Source organism: Lepisosteus oculatus, chromosome 3 (assembly GCF_040954835.1).
Source record: "Lepisosteus oculatus isolate fLepOcu1 chromosome 3, fLepOcu1.hap2, whole genome shotgun sequence".
Taxonomy (NCBI): Eukaryota; Metazoa; Chordata; class Actinopteri; order Semionotiformes; family Lepisosteidae; genus Lepisosteus; species Lepisosteus oculatus.
Genome location: NC_090698.1, coordinates 10,767,501 through 10,782,938, shown reverse-complemented (window position 1 = coordinate 10,782,938; position 15,438 = coordinate 10,767,501). Strand labels below are relative to the sequence as shown.

At 51.0% G+C, this 15,438-nt stretch overlaps 1 protein-coding gene across 11 annotated transcripts in view; it reads left to right on the top strand.

Moving 5' to 3' along the window:
• LOC102694789 (disks large homolog 4-like) overlaps positions 1-13,024 on the top strand; it is a 111,818-nt gene extending 98,794 nt beyond the window's left edge. For all 11 annotated transcript variants that reach the window (XM_069186783.1, XM_069186785.1, XM_069186782.1 and 8 more), the window contains 11 exons: positions 19-121; positions 1,451-1,565; positions 2,335-2,511; positions 3,083-3,125; positions 4,175-4,205; positions 4,742-4,789; positions 4,975-5,076; positions 6,020-6,192; positions 6,584-6,696; positions 7,357-7,448; positions 8,435-13,024. In XM_069186783.1, the coding sequence (XP_069042884.1) occupies positions 19-121; positions 1,451-1,565; positions 2,335-2,511; positions 3,083-3,125; positions 4,175-4,205; positions 4,742-4,789; positions 4,975-5,076; positions 6,020-6,192; positions 6,584-6,696; positions 7,357-7,448; positions 8,435-8,541 (1,104 nt within the window). In that variant the 3' untranslated portion in view covers positions 8,542-13,024. The remainder of the gene's footprint in view (positions 1-18; positions 122-1,450; positions 1,566-2,334; positions 2,512-3,082; positions 3,126-4,174; positions 4,206-4,741; positions 4,790-4,974; positions 5,077-6,019; positions 6,193-6,583; positions 6,697-7,356; positions 7,449-8,434) is intronic.
• The last annotated feature ends 2,414 nt before the right edge of the window (positions 13,025-15,438 follow it).

Below are 15,438 nucleotides of genomic sequence, written 5' to 3'. Positions count from 1 at the left end.
CTCTGTCTACTCTTTCAGGTGAATGGCGTGGATCTCCGGAGCGCCACCCATGAGCAGGCAGCCACTGCGCTGAAGAATGCGGGTCAGACTGTCACTATCATCGCACAATACAGACCGGAGGGTAGGTGCTGCCCAGCACAGCCTAATGCAGATCAGTCCCGTACAGCCCATGGTAGAACAGTCCAATGCAGCACTGTACGCTACAGTCCAGTCTAATACTATACGCTACAATCCAGTTTAATACTATACGCTACAATCCAGTCTAATACTGTACACTACAGTCCAGTCTAATACTATACGCTACAATCCAGTCTAATACAGTACGCTACAGTCCAGTCTAATACAGTACGCTACAGTCCAGTCTAATACTGTAAGTTACAGTCCAGTCTAATACTGTACACTACAGTCCAGTCTAATACAGTACGCTACAGTCCAGTCTAATACTGTATGCTACAATCCAGTCTAATACTATACGCTGCAGTCCAGTCTAATACAGTACGCTACAGTCCAGTCTAATACTATACGCTGCAGTCCAGTCTAATACAGTACTCTACAGTCCAGTCTAATACTGTACACTACAGTCCAGTCTAATATTGTACTCCATAATCCAGACCAATACTGTACACTACAGTCCAGTCTAATACTGTACCCTACAGTCCAGTCTAATACTATACACTGCAGTCCAGTCTAATACAGTACGCTACAGTCCAGTCTAATACTGTACCCTACAGTCCAGTCTAATACTATACGCTGCCGTCCAGTCTAATACTGTATGCTACAGTCCAGTCTAATACTGTACGCTGCAGTCCAATCTAATACAGTACTCTACAGTCCAGTCTAATACTGTACGCTACAGTCCAGTCTAATACTATACGCTGCAGTCCAGTCTAATACTGTACGCTGCAGTCCAGTCTTATACTGTACACTACAGTCCAGTCTAATATTGTACTCCATAGTCCAGACCAATACAGTACTCTACAGTCCAGTCTAATACTGTACCCTACAGGCCAGTCTAACATTGTACTCCATAGTCCAGACCAATACTTTACACTACAGTCCAGTCTAATATTGTACTCCATAGTCCAGACCAATACAGTACTCTACAGTCCAGTCTAATACTGTACCCTACAGTCCAGTCTAACATTGTACTCCATAGTCCAGACCAATACTTTACACTACAGTCCAGTCTAATATTGTACTCCATAGTCCAGACCAATACAGTATGCTACAGTCTCAGGCAGATTGAAATTAAAGAGCTTTATTGTCATGACCAATGAAATACAGTGATGTCAAGCAATAACCATTAGAATGAATGCACACAAGCTGACGCTTGGAACTGAGACCCTGATCAAAGCTTTTAGTTTCCCAGCCAGTCCACCCTTGGCTGATGTCATGATCAGAGGTGATGTCATCTTAAAAGGGCTCCAGTCAGATTTCTCTCGCGTTGCAGAGTACAGCCGGTTTGAGGCGAAGATTCACGACCTCCGGGAGCAGCTGATGAACAGCAGTATGGGCTCTGGCACCACCTCCCTGCGCAGCAACACCAAGAGAGGCTTTTACATCAGGTACATAACACTACACAACATTACACAACTCTATACAACACCACATCCCTGTGCAGCAACACCAGGAGAGGCTTTTACATCAGGTACACAATAATACGCAACATTGCACAACACCACGTCTCTGCACTACAACCCCAAGACAGACTTTTACATCAGCTACACAACACTACACAATACCACTTCCCTGAGCTGCAACATCAAGAGAGGCTTTTTCATCAGGTACACAACACTACACAATAATGTGACTGTCTCTCTCTCAGCGTGCAGTGTGACTGTCTCTCTCTCAGTGTGCAGTGTGACTGTCTCACTCTCTCAGGGCGCAGTGTGACTGTCTCTCTGTCTCAGGGCATAGTGTGACTGTCTCTCTGTCTCAAGGCGCAGTGTGACTGTCTCTCTCAGTGTGCAGAGTGACTGTCTCTCTCTCAGGGTGCAGTGTGACTGTCTCTCTGTCTCAGGGCGCAGTGTGACTGTCTCTCTGTCTCAGGGCGCAGTGTGACTGTCTCTCTGTCTCAGGGCGCAGTGTGACTGTCTCTCTCTCAGGGTGCAGTGTGACTGTCTCTGTCTCAGGGCGCAGTGTGACTGTCTATCTGTCTCAGGGCGCAGTGTGACTGTCTCTCTGTCTCAGGGCGCAGTGTGACTGTCTCTCGTCTCAGGGCACAGTGTGACTGTCTCTCTGTCTCAGGGCGCAGTGTGACTGTCTCTCTGTCTCAGGGCGCAGTGTGACTGTCTCTCTGTCTCAGGGCACAGTGTGACTGTCTCTCTGTCTCAGGGCGCTGTTCGACTATGACAAGACGAAGGACTGTGGCTTCCTGAGCCAGGCCCTGGGTTTCCGGTTCGGAGAGGTGCTGCAGGTCCTGGACGCCAGCGACGAGGAGTGGTGGCAGGCGAGGCGGATCACCCCTGATGGAGAGGGGGATGAAATCGGCTTCATCCCCAGCAAGAGGAGGTCAGGAGCATAGCCTCATCCCTCCATCACTCTCTCTCCATCACACACTCTTTATCCACTGTCCTCCTCCATCACACACTCCTCTCCTCCATCACCACACACTCCTCTCCTCATCCATCATTACACACTTCTCTCCTCCATCATCACACACTCCTCTCCTCCTCCATCATCACACACTCTCCTCCTCCATCATCACACACTCTCCTCCTCCATCATACACGTCTCTCCTCCATCATCACACACACGTCTCTCCTCCATCATCACACATACTTCTCCTCCATCATCACACACTCCTCTCCTCCATCATCACACACTCCTCTCCTCCTCCATCACACACTCTCCTCCTCCATCATACACTTCTCTCCTCCATCATCACACACACGTCTCTCCTCCATCATCACACACTCTCCTCCTCCATCATCACACACTCTCCTCCTCCATCATACACTTCTCTTCTCCATCATCACACACTCCTATCCTCCATCATCACACACTCCTATCCTCCACCATCATCCTCCAGTCTCCTGGATACTCACAGCCTTCCTCTCTCTGCTCCCTCTTCTCTCTCCAGGGTCGAGAGGAAAGAGTGGCCTCGGCTGAAGATGAAGGAGAGGGTAAGGAGTGACAAACTTATAGTCTGGCACTCTGATTGACACATTGGCACTCAGACACTCGGACACAGTGACAACCCAACTGGCACTCTGGCACTGACTGACACACTGACACTCTGACAGACACACTGATGACTCTGATACACTGACTGAAAAACTGACTGGAAGACATTCTGACCCATTGACAAGAACTCTGAATAAAAGACACTGTGACTGACAAATAACCTGACTGACAGATATGCTGACTGATTGACAGGCACTCTTACTGACAGACATGCTGACTGGTTGACAGACACTGTAATTGACAGAAACTCTGGCTGAATTACACTATTATCACACTGACTAACAGACACTGACAGATCGATACACTGACTGACAGACACTCTGACAGATTGATACACTGACTGACAGACACTCTGACAGATCGATAAGCTGACTGACAGACACTCTAAGAGATCAATACACTGACTGAGAGACACTCTGACAGGCTGATACACTGACTGACAGACACACTGACAGGTTGATACACTGACTGACAGACACTCTGACAGATCGATACACTGACTGACAGACACTCTGACAGATCGATACACTGACTGACAGACACACTGACTGACAGACACACTGACAGGCTGATACACTGACTGACAGACACTCTGACAGATCAATACACTGACTGACAGACACTCTGACAGATCAATACACTGACTGACAGACGCTCTGACAGATCGATACGCTGACTGACAGACACACTGACAGGTTGATACACTGACTGACAGACACACTGACAGATTGATACACTGACTGACAGACACTCTGACAGATCGATAAGCTGACTGAGAGACACTCTGACAGCTGATACACTGACTGACAGACACTCTGACAGGTTGATACACTGACTGACAGATGCTCTGACAGATCGATACACTGACTGACATCAGTGAATCAGAATCAGGCTGAATCAGACAGGCTGATACACTGCCACTGCTGTAGAAGATGATGATGATGAGCGCTGGTGCGGCGCACTGGGTGAAACTATTTTCTCTCTGCAGGACCGCAGCCGAGACAGCATCGGATCGCAAGGTGAGCGTCTCCACTGCCAGCAATGCCCCCTTGCCAGCGTCCTGCTGCAGCTACTCTTCATGTTTAGTTAGAAATTGCCTTTATCACCCAGCCTGGATAGGCCAGGTGTTTGGGATGCAACTCTTCGTCAGCAGCACCTGTACTGACATAGGGAGGTGCTCCTCTGACACCCCCTGTCAGATCACTCACCCTGGGACTCTGCACAGAGCCTGACAAGAGAGTGAGGACTGTGCACACCCTCCTCTGACATCCCCTGTCAGATCACTCACCCTGGGCCTCTGCACAGAGCCTGACAGGAGAGTGAGAACTGTGCACACCCTCCTCTGACACCCACTGTCAGATCACTCACCCTGGGACTCTGCACAGAGCCCAACAGGAGAGTGAAGACCTGTGAATGCCAGAGGTACTGTAGTGTGTACAAGGCTGGTGCTGTGGCCACTGAGTCTGCACTCAGTCGGGACAGGCTTTTGTACTGACAGGCTTTTGTACAGACAGGGTCTGTCTCCCTGCATCTCTCACCCTCTCTCTCTCTGCAGGCAGGGATGATTTCGTCCAGAGTTACGAGACTGTCACGCATGTTGAAGGTATTGGAGGTTTTTGGCTCTTTTTGCTTTGTTTTAAAAATACAGGTCATGAACTTACTAGCAGTCTGCCTGACACTTAAAACAATTCCTGATTCCCTCCTCTGTCCGCTCTTTCCCCTCCCCTCTGTCTCTGACTTCCCTTCCCCCCTCTTACTCCCTCCTCTCACCCGACACTCTCTCTCCAGTGCACTATGCCAGGCCCATCATCATCCTCGGTCCGACGAAGGACAGAGTGAACGATGACCTGCTATCCGAGTTCCCTGACAAGTTTGGCTCTTGCGTCCCACGTAGGTACCCCACACATATTGACACATTCACTGTGTGACTGACACACTGACTGACATGTGCTGTGTATCTGACACCTTGTGTGACTGACACACTGATATACTGACTGACACACTGTATACTGGCACACTGATATACCGACTGACACACTGATATACCGACTGACACTCTGTATGACTAACACAGTGATATACTGACACTCGTGCTGTGTGACCGACACACTGATATACTGACTGACACACTGATATACTGACACTTGTGCTGTGTGACTGACACACTGATATACTGACTGACACACTGATATACTGACACTCGCGCTGTGTGACTGACACACTGATATATTGACTGACACTTGCGCTGTGTGACTGACACACTGATATATTGACTGACACACTGATATACTGACACTCGTGCTGTGTGACTGACACACTGATATATTGACTGACACACTGATATACTGACACTAGCGCTGTGTGACTGACACACTGATATATTGACTGACACACTGATATACTGACACTCACGCTGTGTGACTGACACACTGATATATTGACTGACACACTGATATACTGACACTCGCGCTGTGTGACTGACACACTGATATATTGACTGACACACTGATATACTGACACTCGCGCTGTGTGACTGACACACTGATATATTGACTGACACACTGATATACTGACACTCGCGCTGTGTGACTGACACACTGATATACTGACACTCGTGCTGTGTGACTGACACACTGATATATTGACTGACACACTGATATACTGACACTCGTGCTGTGTGACTGACACACTGATATATTGACTGACACACTGATATACTGACACTCGTGCTGTGTGACTGACACACTGATATATTGACTGACACACTGATATACTGACACTCGTGCTGTGTGACTGACTCACTGACACCTTTGCTGCCTGCGCCCCACCCCAGACACGACGCGGCCGAAGAGGGATTACGAGGTGGATGGGAGGGACTATCACTTTGTGTCGTCGCGGGAACAGATGGAGAAGGACATCCAGAGTCACCGGTTCATCGAGGCAGGGCAGTACAACAGCCACCTGTACGGCACCAGCGTCCAGTCCGTCAGAGAGGTGGCAGAGCAGGTACCGAGAGGGGCAGAGTATCTGAGTGGTGCCGAGGGTGGGAGTGTAAGGAGGTCTGAGTGACTGGTGGTGTGAGAGAGTGAGACAGTGTGAGAGAGCAGGCAGTGATCTCAGTGACTGGTGGTGTGAGAGAGTGAGACAGTGTGAGATAGCAGGCAGTGATCTCAGTGACTGGTGGTGTGAGAGAGTGAGACAGTGTGAGAGAGCAGGCAGTGATCTCAGTGACTGGTGGTGTGAGAGTGCAGGCAGTGATCTCAGTGACTGGTGGAACGAGAGAGTGAGAGAGTGTGAGAGACTGTGTGGTTATGTAAGAGACAGTAGACAGTGATCCGTATAGTGGTATATTCACTGTCCTCTCCCTCTCTCCTGTCTGTGTCCTGCCCATGTGCAGCAGGGTAAACACTGTATCCTGGATGTCTCGGCGAACGCGGTGCGCAGGCTACAGGCAGCTCAGCTCCACCCCATCGCAATCTTCATCAGGCCCCGATCGCTGGAAAACATCCTGTACGTACATGCACTCTGAACACACCTCGCATCCTGCACACGCCACAGGCCCTGCACACGTCACACACACGGCCCTGCACACGTCACACACGCAGGACCTGCACACGTCACACTCAGGGCCCTGCACACGTCACACACGCAGGACCTGCACACGTCACACTCACGGCCCTGCACACGTCACACACGCAGGACCTGCACACGTCACACAAACGGCCCTGCACACGTCACACACGCAGGACCTGCACACGTCACACACGCAGGACCTGCACACGTCACACAATCAAGTCCAATTAAAGAGACCAAAATATTTTTAGATATTTAGATTGGTCTTAAAATAATGTCTTAATTTCTGAATTTAACAAATGACCTATTTACTTGACTACAGTTTTTGGAAAGTGGTGATTTGATGGTGGGGTATAAACCCCCAGGACCACAGTGGGAGACTCTTGCCAGAGGATATAAAACTGCTAACCAATGTAGCGCCCCCTGGTGTTCACCCTCAGTTTCCACGGGAGTGTGTCTCCCACAGTCCCATCTGTGTGTGGGTCCAGTCACACTGCTTCACTGTGCAGCAGTGTGAAAGGGCCGGCTCACTCTTTTCAGTGCCCTGTGCACTCTAAATCCTCCAGGTGTGTAACAGTGTCGCTCTCCTGCTTTCAGGGAGATCAACAAGCGGCTGACGGAGGAACAGGCCCGGAAAGCATTGGACAGAGCCATCAAGCTGGAGCAGGACTTCATCGAGTGCTTCTCAGGTACCACAGCGCCCCCTGCTGCGCTGGAGGACAGAGTGCCTCATGTTCCTCTAAAGGCCGATCTCACGGTTATTCACTGGGTCACTTTGAGACAGGAGCTCACTTTAAAATTGCCCTTAAGCAGAATAACAATGGCCTAACCTTACGCCCTTGCTACATCCAATGCCGTTAATTGCCTTAAAAAGCACTCATGCCTATTGATATTGCAAATGGTTCTGTTTGCCAATGAGACAGTGGCTGGTTAGCTTTCACTAATAATGAACTGTGTGCAAAAACCTCATGGCAGGTTAGGTCAATGATCAAACCATGCGACTGGTATTGATCAGGGGTGGAACGGTGATCAGTGGGCCTCGTTCACTGCACTCAGCACTAAAGCACTGGTGATGATCTTGGACTCGTAGTGCTGGGATACAGAGTACAGAGAGAGGATGTTTAAACCCAGGGAGGAAGTGATAAGAAGATTCTTTATTTTATATAGCCAGGTGCTCAGTTTTGAATCATGTTATTGTTCAACATTCTTGCTTTCTGCGTGTTTGGGGGATAACCATAGATCTCATTCTGTGGAATGTGTGACATTTCTGAGCAGCAGGGAGGCGCGGAGAACTGTGGTCTCGTGCGAAAGGCCTCTCTTAACTGCCATGGTTTAGAGATGGTCACTGAGAGAGATGCTCTCCAGTGTGAAAGCTGCTTGTAAACATGTGGGTGTGGAGCACTATGGGAAAAAGCACTGTTGTGCGCTCCCGTTTGTCCTCTGGAAATGGCCTTCTTTCGAAACAACTCGAAACTCATTGCACCCCTGCGCTGTGATTCCTGCCGCTCTGCACAGCGTTGTGTAAGCACAGCCCCCCGGTAATCCCTCAGGCACACATTCAGCCCTGCCTGGCAGTACTATGATCGAAGATGTTGGGGTGCCTGGGCACACACTGCACCCCCAGAGCTGGAGGCTGTAGCCTGTCTGACGTCTCCGTCTCTCTCTCTGTCTCCAGCCATCGTGGAGGGTGACAGCTTCGAGGAGATCTACCACAAGGTGAAGACTGTGATCGAGGAGCAGTCGGGTCCGGTCATCTGGGTCCCGGTCCGGGAGAGACTGTGAGGCCGCCCTGCCGCCAGGCCTGCGCTGCTGCAAGAGAGGGAGGAGGAGGGAGCTGCAGAGAGAGTGCGAGTGAGCCCCTGACGAGAGGAGGAACGTCCCCTCCTCCACGGCCTCCTTCCTCTCCCCTCCTCTCCACCCCTCCCCGCCGCCTGGCCGCAGGCTGCCCTCCTCATCACGCTTGGCGCTCGGGAGCGAGTAGCAGCAGAAGCTGCCAACCGGAGGAGAGAGCTGTCAAACAAACGGCCCTGCCCATTCCTCTTCCTCTTCCTCTCCTTCTCTCTTCCCCCTCATCTCTTCTCCTCCTTCTCTCCATCTCTTCCGCTCTCCATCTCTCTCCTCCTCTCTTCCATCTCTCTGCTCGTCTCCTCCACCTCTCCTTCCTCCCCTCTATCTCTTCCTCCTCCTCTCCCTCTTCCCCTCAATCTCTCTCTCTTCTCTCCCCCATCTCTCTCCTCCTCCCCTCTATCTCTCCCTCCTCTTCTCTCTCCTCCATCGCTCCATCCTCCCTCTCCTCCTCTCTCCCTCCCCCTCTCCCCCGCTCGGCGCAGGAGGCAGGCTGTGCAGGACACCACACCAGGCGGTGAAGAAGAGCGGCCTCACTCCCGCGCCCCACGTGCAGACAGACTCCTCTTCCTCTCGGCCTGCCCCGCCCTCAGCTCCTGCCTCCGCTTCTGCATGCTTTCCGACCAGACAGAACTAATCGCCAAAACACCCCCAGAGCCGCCGATCCAGAGAGGAAGAAGAGCGGATCTCGACGCGGAAGACGAGAACCACAGCCTGAGAGGAGGAGGTGAAAGGAGGGAGAGAGAGAGAGATCACAGGGCAACACGGGAAGATGAATTACCAGCATATATATTTATGCATCTGCACGAATACGTCCCGTGTATATATATATATCGGTATGTATACACGGAGCCCTGTTGACACAGAGGAAACAAGACTGTCACACAACGCCAAGCACAAAAGGGAGCAGACTCCAGCAGCAGCTCTGTAGTCTGGTGCAGCTCGAGACTGTGTGTGTGCGCCTAGCAGGGCCTGAGACAGACGCTTGGCTGGACTTGTTTTGGGTGGGGGAGCGATTTCCCTGTATTTCTGGAATATTGTATTGGGGTTGTCTTGGGCAGTGTGTGTATTATATACAGTACCTGCAGGTTTGAAGCTGCACGAGAGAGACAGAAACAAGCGCTCTGGTTCAGGACAGACTGTCTTCGTCCTTCAGCCTCCTCCCTCTCTCTCTCTCTCTCTCTCTCTCTCTCTCTCCAACGCCGCAGGGAGAGCCGGATGCCCACAGGGCTCTCCCCTCCACGTCTGACACGCTGTGTGTCGCTCCTAAAGAACAACAGAGATTGAATAATAATAACAAATTATACAAAATTCTAATAATATTAAAAAAGAAGAGGAAATTCTATATTTTTAACAAGTGACCGCAGGGTCATCGGACGCTCTCTCAGTGCGCCAGCGCTGGAGTTACTGTTCTTTCTGTCCCTCACGCCCACCCTCTCCCTCTCCCTCTCCCCGAACCCGGGACCGAGCCGGCGGGACGCTCCGGGACGTCCCACGCCGGGGCTGGAATGCTTTGGACCCACCGTTTCGGAAGCCGCAGCCCCTCTGAGCAACAGTCCGCCCCCCGTGTCCATGGGCTGTCCCTGGCGCTGCTGTCGGGACGCCTGAAGGGACAAAACGCCAGCGTTGTTGTAGCTGATCGGCCTCTCGCCGAAGTCCAGGATTCCCACAGCCGGACCTCTAGGGATGGGGGAGCTCCGTGGGAAAGCTGCGGAGGCAGGGATGCTGTCGCCCCCAGTTCCAGCTCCTCTGCACTGGGAGCTGGTGAAGAGCCAGGTGTTCGCTTTTCAACGGGCTGTTCCAGATCCCACGCCGAAGGATCTCTTGATTAGTTCACTGAGATAATCGCTGTCTTAATTTGATCCAGTGGGCCCTTCTGGACAGGTTGAGATTAGTAGCACAGTCTGGGTCCTGCAGAGCTGCGCTATAGGAGTGTTCTAGATAATTGTCCTGATCAGTGAATAAGGAGTTCGGTGTCTCCCGGTTTTTATTCTGCCTTTTAACAGCCTGCTGGGGCTGAATCAGTCCATTCTAAGCTGCTGCTCCCAGAGTGCTGAGGTGTTGGTGACCTAGAGTACAGCAGTGGTTTCCAGCCCTGGTCCTGGTGGAACACAGCCTGCTGGTCTTCATTTATTTCTGACTGAACAGCTCCAACTTGTTAATCAGTTTATAATGAACAGACATGGGTGACTCTGTATTTGACACACCTATAAAGGGAGAGACTGTGTATTGGACACACCTATAAAGGGAGAGACTGTATTGGACACACCTATAAAGGGAGTGAGTGTGTATTGGACACACCTATAAAGGGAGAGACTGTGTATTGGACACACCTATAAAGGGAGAGACTGTGTATTGGACACACCTATAAAGGGAGTGACTGTGTATTGGACACACCTATAAAGGGAGAGACTGTGTATTGGACAAGTCTATAAAGGGAGTGACTGTGTATTGGACACACCTATAAAGGGAGAGACTGTGTATTGGACACACCTATAAAGGGAGAGACTGTGTATTGGACACACCTATAAAGGGAGAGACTGTGTATTGGACAAGTCTATAAAGGGAGTGACTGTGTATTGGACACACCTATAAAGGGAGAGACTGTGTATTGGACACACCTATAAAGGGAGAGACTGTGTATTGGACAAGTCTATAAAGGGAGTGACTGTGTATTGGACACACCTATAAAGGGAGTGACTGTGTATTGGACACACCTATAAAGGGAGAGACTGTGTATTGGACACACCTATAAAGGGAGAGACTGTGTATTGGACAAGTCTATAAAGGGAGTGACTGTGTATTGGACACACCTATAAAGGGAGAGACTGTGTATTGGACACACCTATAAAGGGAGTCAGTGTGTATTGGACACACCTGTAAAGGAGATGCCTCTGTATCAGACATGCCTGTAAAGGGAAATCAATCAGACTGTGATGAAGACCTTAACCAGCATTCCTCCAGTACCAGGAGTGGAAACCACTGGCTTAAAAAGATCTACGTACCTTGAGGGCCATATTTCCCCCTATCCACAAGCTGTTACACTGATGAATAATGACATTCCTCTCTGCTGTGTTTGGGTGTCTGCAGTCACTCCTGTGGGACGTGCAGCAGACCCCAAGGTTGTAGATGGGGCTGGGATCCTGCAGGGGGCATCATACCAGAGATCTGCACACTGAACTGACATGAGAGAGTTTCCCAGCCCATCAGAACTGTAGTATGAACCAGGAACCAGGTCCTGTCGGGCTTTGTTGTCAGGACAGTTCACAAAGGTGTTGTGTGCAGTAGAGGGGTTGAGTGGGAAACTCCAGAGCCACTTCCATCCCCCCTGCAGTGCTGCCCTCACCTGGGAGACACAGAGCCGCCCCACAGCACACAGATCAGGGACGGAGGGAGAAAGCCCGGATTGTACAGCCCCGAGGGGAACGGAGCCAGGACACCGAGGTTTACAGCCCGTTTCCAGAGGGAATTGCGCCACCTACAGGTCCAGCGGGCAGGTCTCCCCAGCCTGGCTGAGCTTCTGGGACCTGACGATTAGTGGCTCAGTGGAGTGATCAGGCCTGGGCGGCGTCATTGCTCACAGAGCGGTGCTGGGGAAGTCAGCAGCTGACATTGAAAGCACATCGGTGTGCGGTGCTAGAGCCTCAGAGTGATGGCGCGTGCCAGCTGTGCGTGCCGTGTTCAATCAGTGTGACAGCTCGTGCAGCGCAGGCAGTTGAGAAGCGATTATCGTTTTAATGCATCAATGCCAACTGGTTTAAAGTTGCATGCGCTGACAGGAGGCTCAGGCCAGACCTGAAGGCCTGAGGCTCTGCAGGACTAGGACTAGGGGGCAGCATGTGGGGGTCAAAGGTCAATTTCACACCAGGAGCAGCTCCACGGCTCATCCCTGCTGTCCTGGGTGGAATTGACCTTTGACCTCAGCTTGTTCCTTGGTGGCCAGTGCGCACTGATGCTGCTCCCCACTCGAACCTCAAGGGTTAGGGAGAGCCGGACAGCCCGTTGAAGTGAAGAGCGCCCCCTGGAGGGCAGGTGATGGCAGTGTTTCTTCAGATGAGGGGCGTGAGTGACAGGCCTGGCCCAGCGCCCGCCCCCAGACTGCATGCCAGCGAATCAATAGAATTTCTTACCCAGAGTGCACAGAGTGAGAGAGTGTGAGCAGGAGAGGGAGGGTGTGTGTGTGTGTGAGAGAGAGAGTTCTTTTTACACTTTGTCCACCACAGACACTCGAAGAGATCAGGGCGTTAGAGGCTGTGAACACAGTCGGTGACACTAATTCTCATTAATTTGTATATTTTGTTTTAGTTTATTTAGCGTTCAACAAGGTACGATCCGGCTGGTGCAATACAAGGGGACAGATGTGAATTCCTTTCAGTATTATCGATCGAGGCTCTCCAGAGTAAATATCCTACGTGTTTTGGTTCTGGAGTTTTATTTATTTAATTTATTTCTTCATTCATGTCTGATGTGCTCGCTCCCTCCTGTGACGTCCGGGCTGTTAGGTAGGCGGTGTGGCGGTGTCTGTATCCTGCCTTGACCCACCCACGCGGCTCGACCCCTGCAGTGCGGTCTGCCGGCCTGGCGACATGCAGAAAGGAGGCCTGTGCTGCTGGGCTCCCTCGTGTGCTGAGGTGTCAGGGTGTCAGGGCGGGCAATCGATGAGGCCCCAGCGGTGCGCCTCCTGTCCAGCAGAGGGCATGGCGCAGGGCACTGTGAGACAAACCAGCTCGTGCATTACAGGTCACCGAAACACCCTATCACAGTATTTCAGGCAGCTGAACTCTGTGGCGGGTCACGTCATCACATATCGGGGTTTATGCCACGATACCAGACTGCACTCTAAAAGACATCACACTCCATCGAAACTACCTTCTGCTGGGTTAATGAACAAATGACTTGAGTAAAACTGTTCTTGCAGGTGTTCCAATTTGTACAATTCACATAGAAATGCAGCCCCGTTTCTAAGCGTAACTTCACATTTAGAATTTACCCGGAAGACCTCTCCCTGGGAAAGAGAACAGGAACAAGTATACTGGGCTTCTTGTGGTGGCATTTTACATCCTGCAATATCAGGACATATCGCGACACTGTGACTGTCTACACTACAGAATATCACAAAACTGTGTTCAGTATCAGAACACATCGCAACGCTATGTCACACAGTAACATCATGAGGCTGTCAGACCGTATTCTGTCACTAGACTGTTGCACACACCGATCAGGATGCGTTGTGATATCATGTCAGGCAGCGTCAGGCCTATTGCGATTGCAAGTCCAGTGTGTTTTAGGATATGTCTCAGCAATGTCGAGCAGTACGGCAACATATCACCATGTCAGACTGTCATGTCAGATATCATCAGCACATATCGTGATGCTGCATAGGGCAGTATCGGAACATATCGCGATATTTCAGACTGTGTCGGGCGACACGAGACTCAAGTTGGCCTGAAGAAATAGTGTCAGCAGTGACCGACGGCTCTCCTCCTGCTGACAGGACAGAGATTTAGTGTTCCTTCTCCTGCGCACAAAATCGACCGAGGAAAAACAATCCCAAAGCACATTAGAAACACGTCTGCGTCCAGCAGACTGCTAGGGTGGGCTGGTCAGCGGGAAGGGTCGTGTTGCAGCTCTGGAATCGCAGTGAGCCCTCGTGTCTTTCAGCGGGTCCACTGTCGGTCTTCCCCGGAGTCTGGGCACGGGAGGCCTGTCCCAGAGACTCTTCCGCTTGGCCGTTTGTTTGTCCGGTTTCCTCTCGTGAGCTCTGCTTCCAGGCGCTCCCACGGAGCTTCCTCAGTCGGATTCGCACCTGGGGATAAGCGCCGGCCATCCTGGCCTTTTCCTTGAGGGATTATGGCCCCGCGGCGTCTGGCCGTGTCCTGTGCCGACAGGCCAGCCGGCTCGTTGTCCACCTGCAGGTGTTTAGCTCCGTCCACAATCCCGCAGTTAGAACCCAGCCTTGCGCAGTTCCACACTCCCTCGGAGGATGAGAGAGAGGGCTTGGCAAGTTTGGAAGTGAGTTTCACTAGAGCGCCTGGTCCTGAAGGGGGCGCCGCGTCCCCTCATTTTCATTCCACCCTGGACTCTCGGTACCTTGAATTGAATCGGTTGTTTGCTGAACTGACCTGTCGTTTCTGCATTACGGTTTCCAGGACTCTCCTGATTCATTAAAACCAGCTCTCAGTTCATACAACCTTCCACACCTCTGCGGGCTTCCTGAGCCCCGCCACAGGCAGTAACAGCCTGTTAATTAACAGTCTACCCCAGCCTGTGTGGGGGGCGTGCTGGTTGAACGCGCTGCTCGTGGGAAGCACTTTTCGAAGTTCGAGAAGGTAGAGAACGTGGATCCAGACCTGCAGTTCCAGATCGCTAAGCGCTGGCGTGTTCTGCTTCGATACACAGGTTCAAATAAAGAAATTAGCACAACTCTTCAGATTGAAAGAAGGCTGGTTGGTCATGCCTGCATATTGTGCACAGCAGAAATATCATTGTTGAGAAGGAGCAGGCCTCAAATTACATTTAATTAAATTCAAAGAACCCCAAACATTTGCACAATGATATAGACATGTAAGACCAGGACATAGGTATACAGTACAAGGATATACGAGTCTGCCGAGGCCAGCTCTCAGCTCCTGCTCCCACTCAAGGACTTGGCTGGTTTATCTGTTTCTTCTGTTTTATTCCAAGGGTCATGAACACAGTAATAATATCAATGATATTCATAATCAATGGAGTATTGATGTCTGTTCTTGCATTTTCTGTTGGAGTGTCACCACCAGGACATCACCCGCCACCTGTACCGTTTCTCTTTTCGTATATAAAAACCCTAAAACCAAT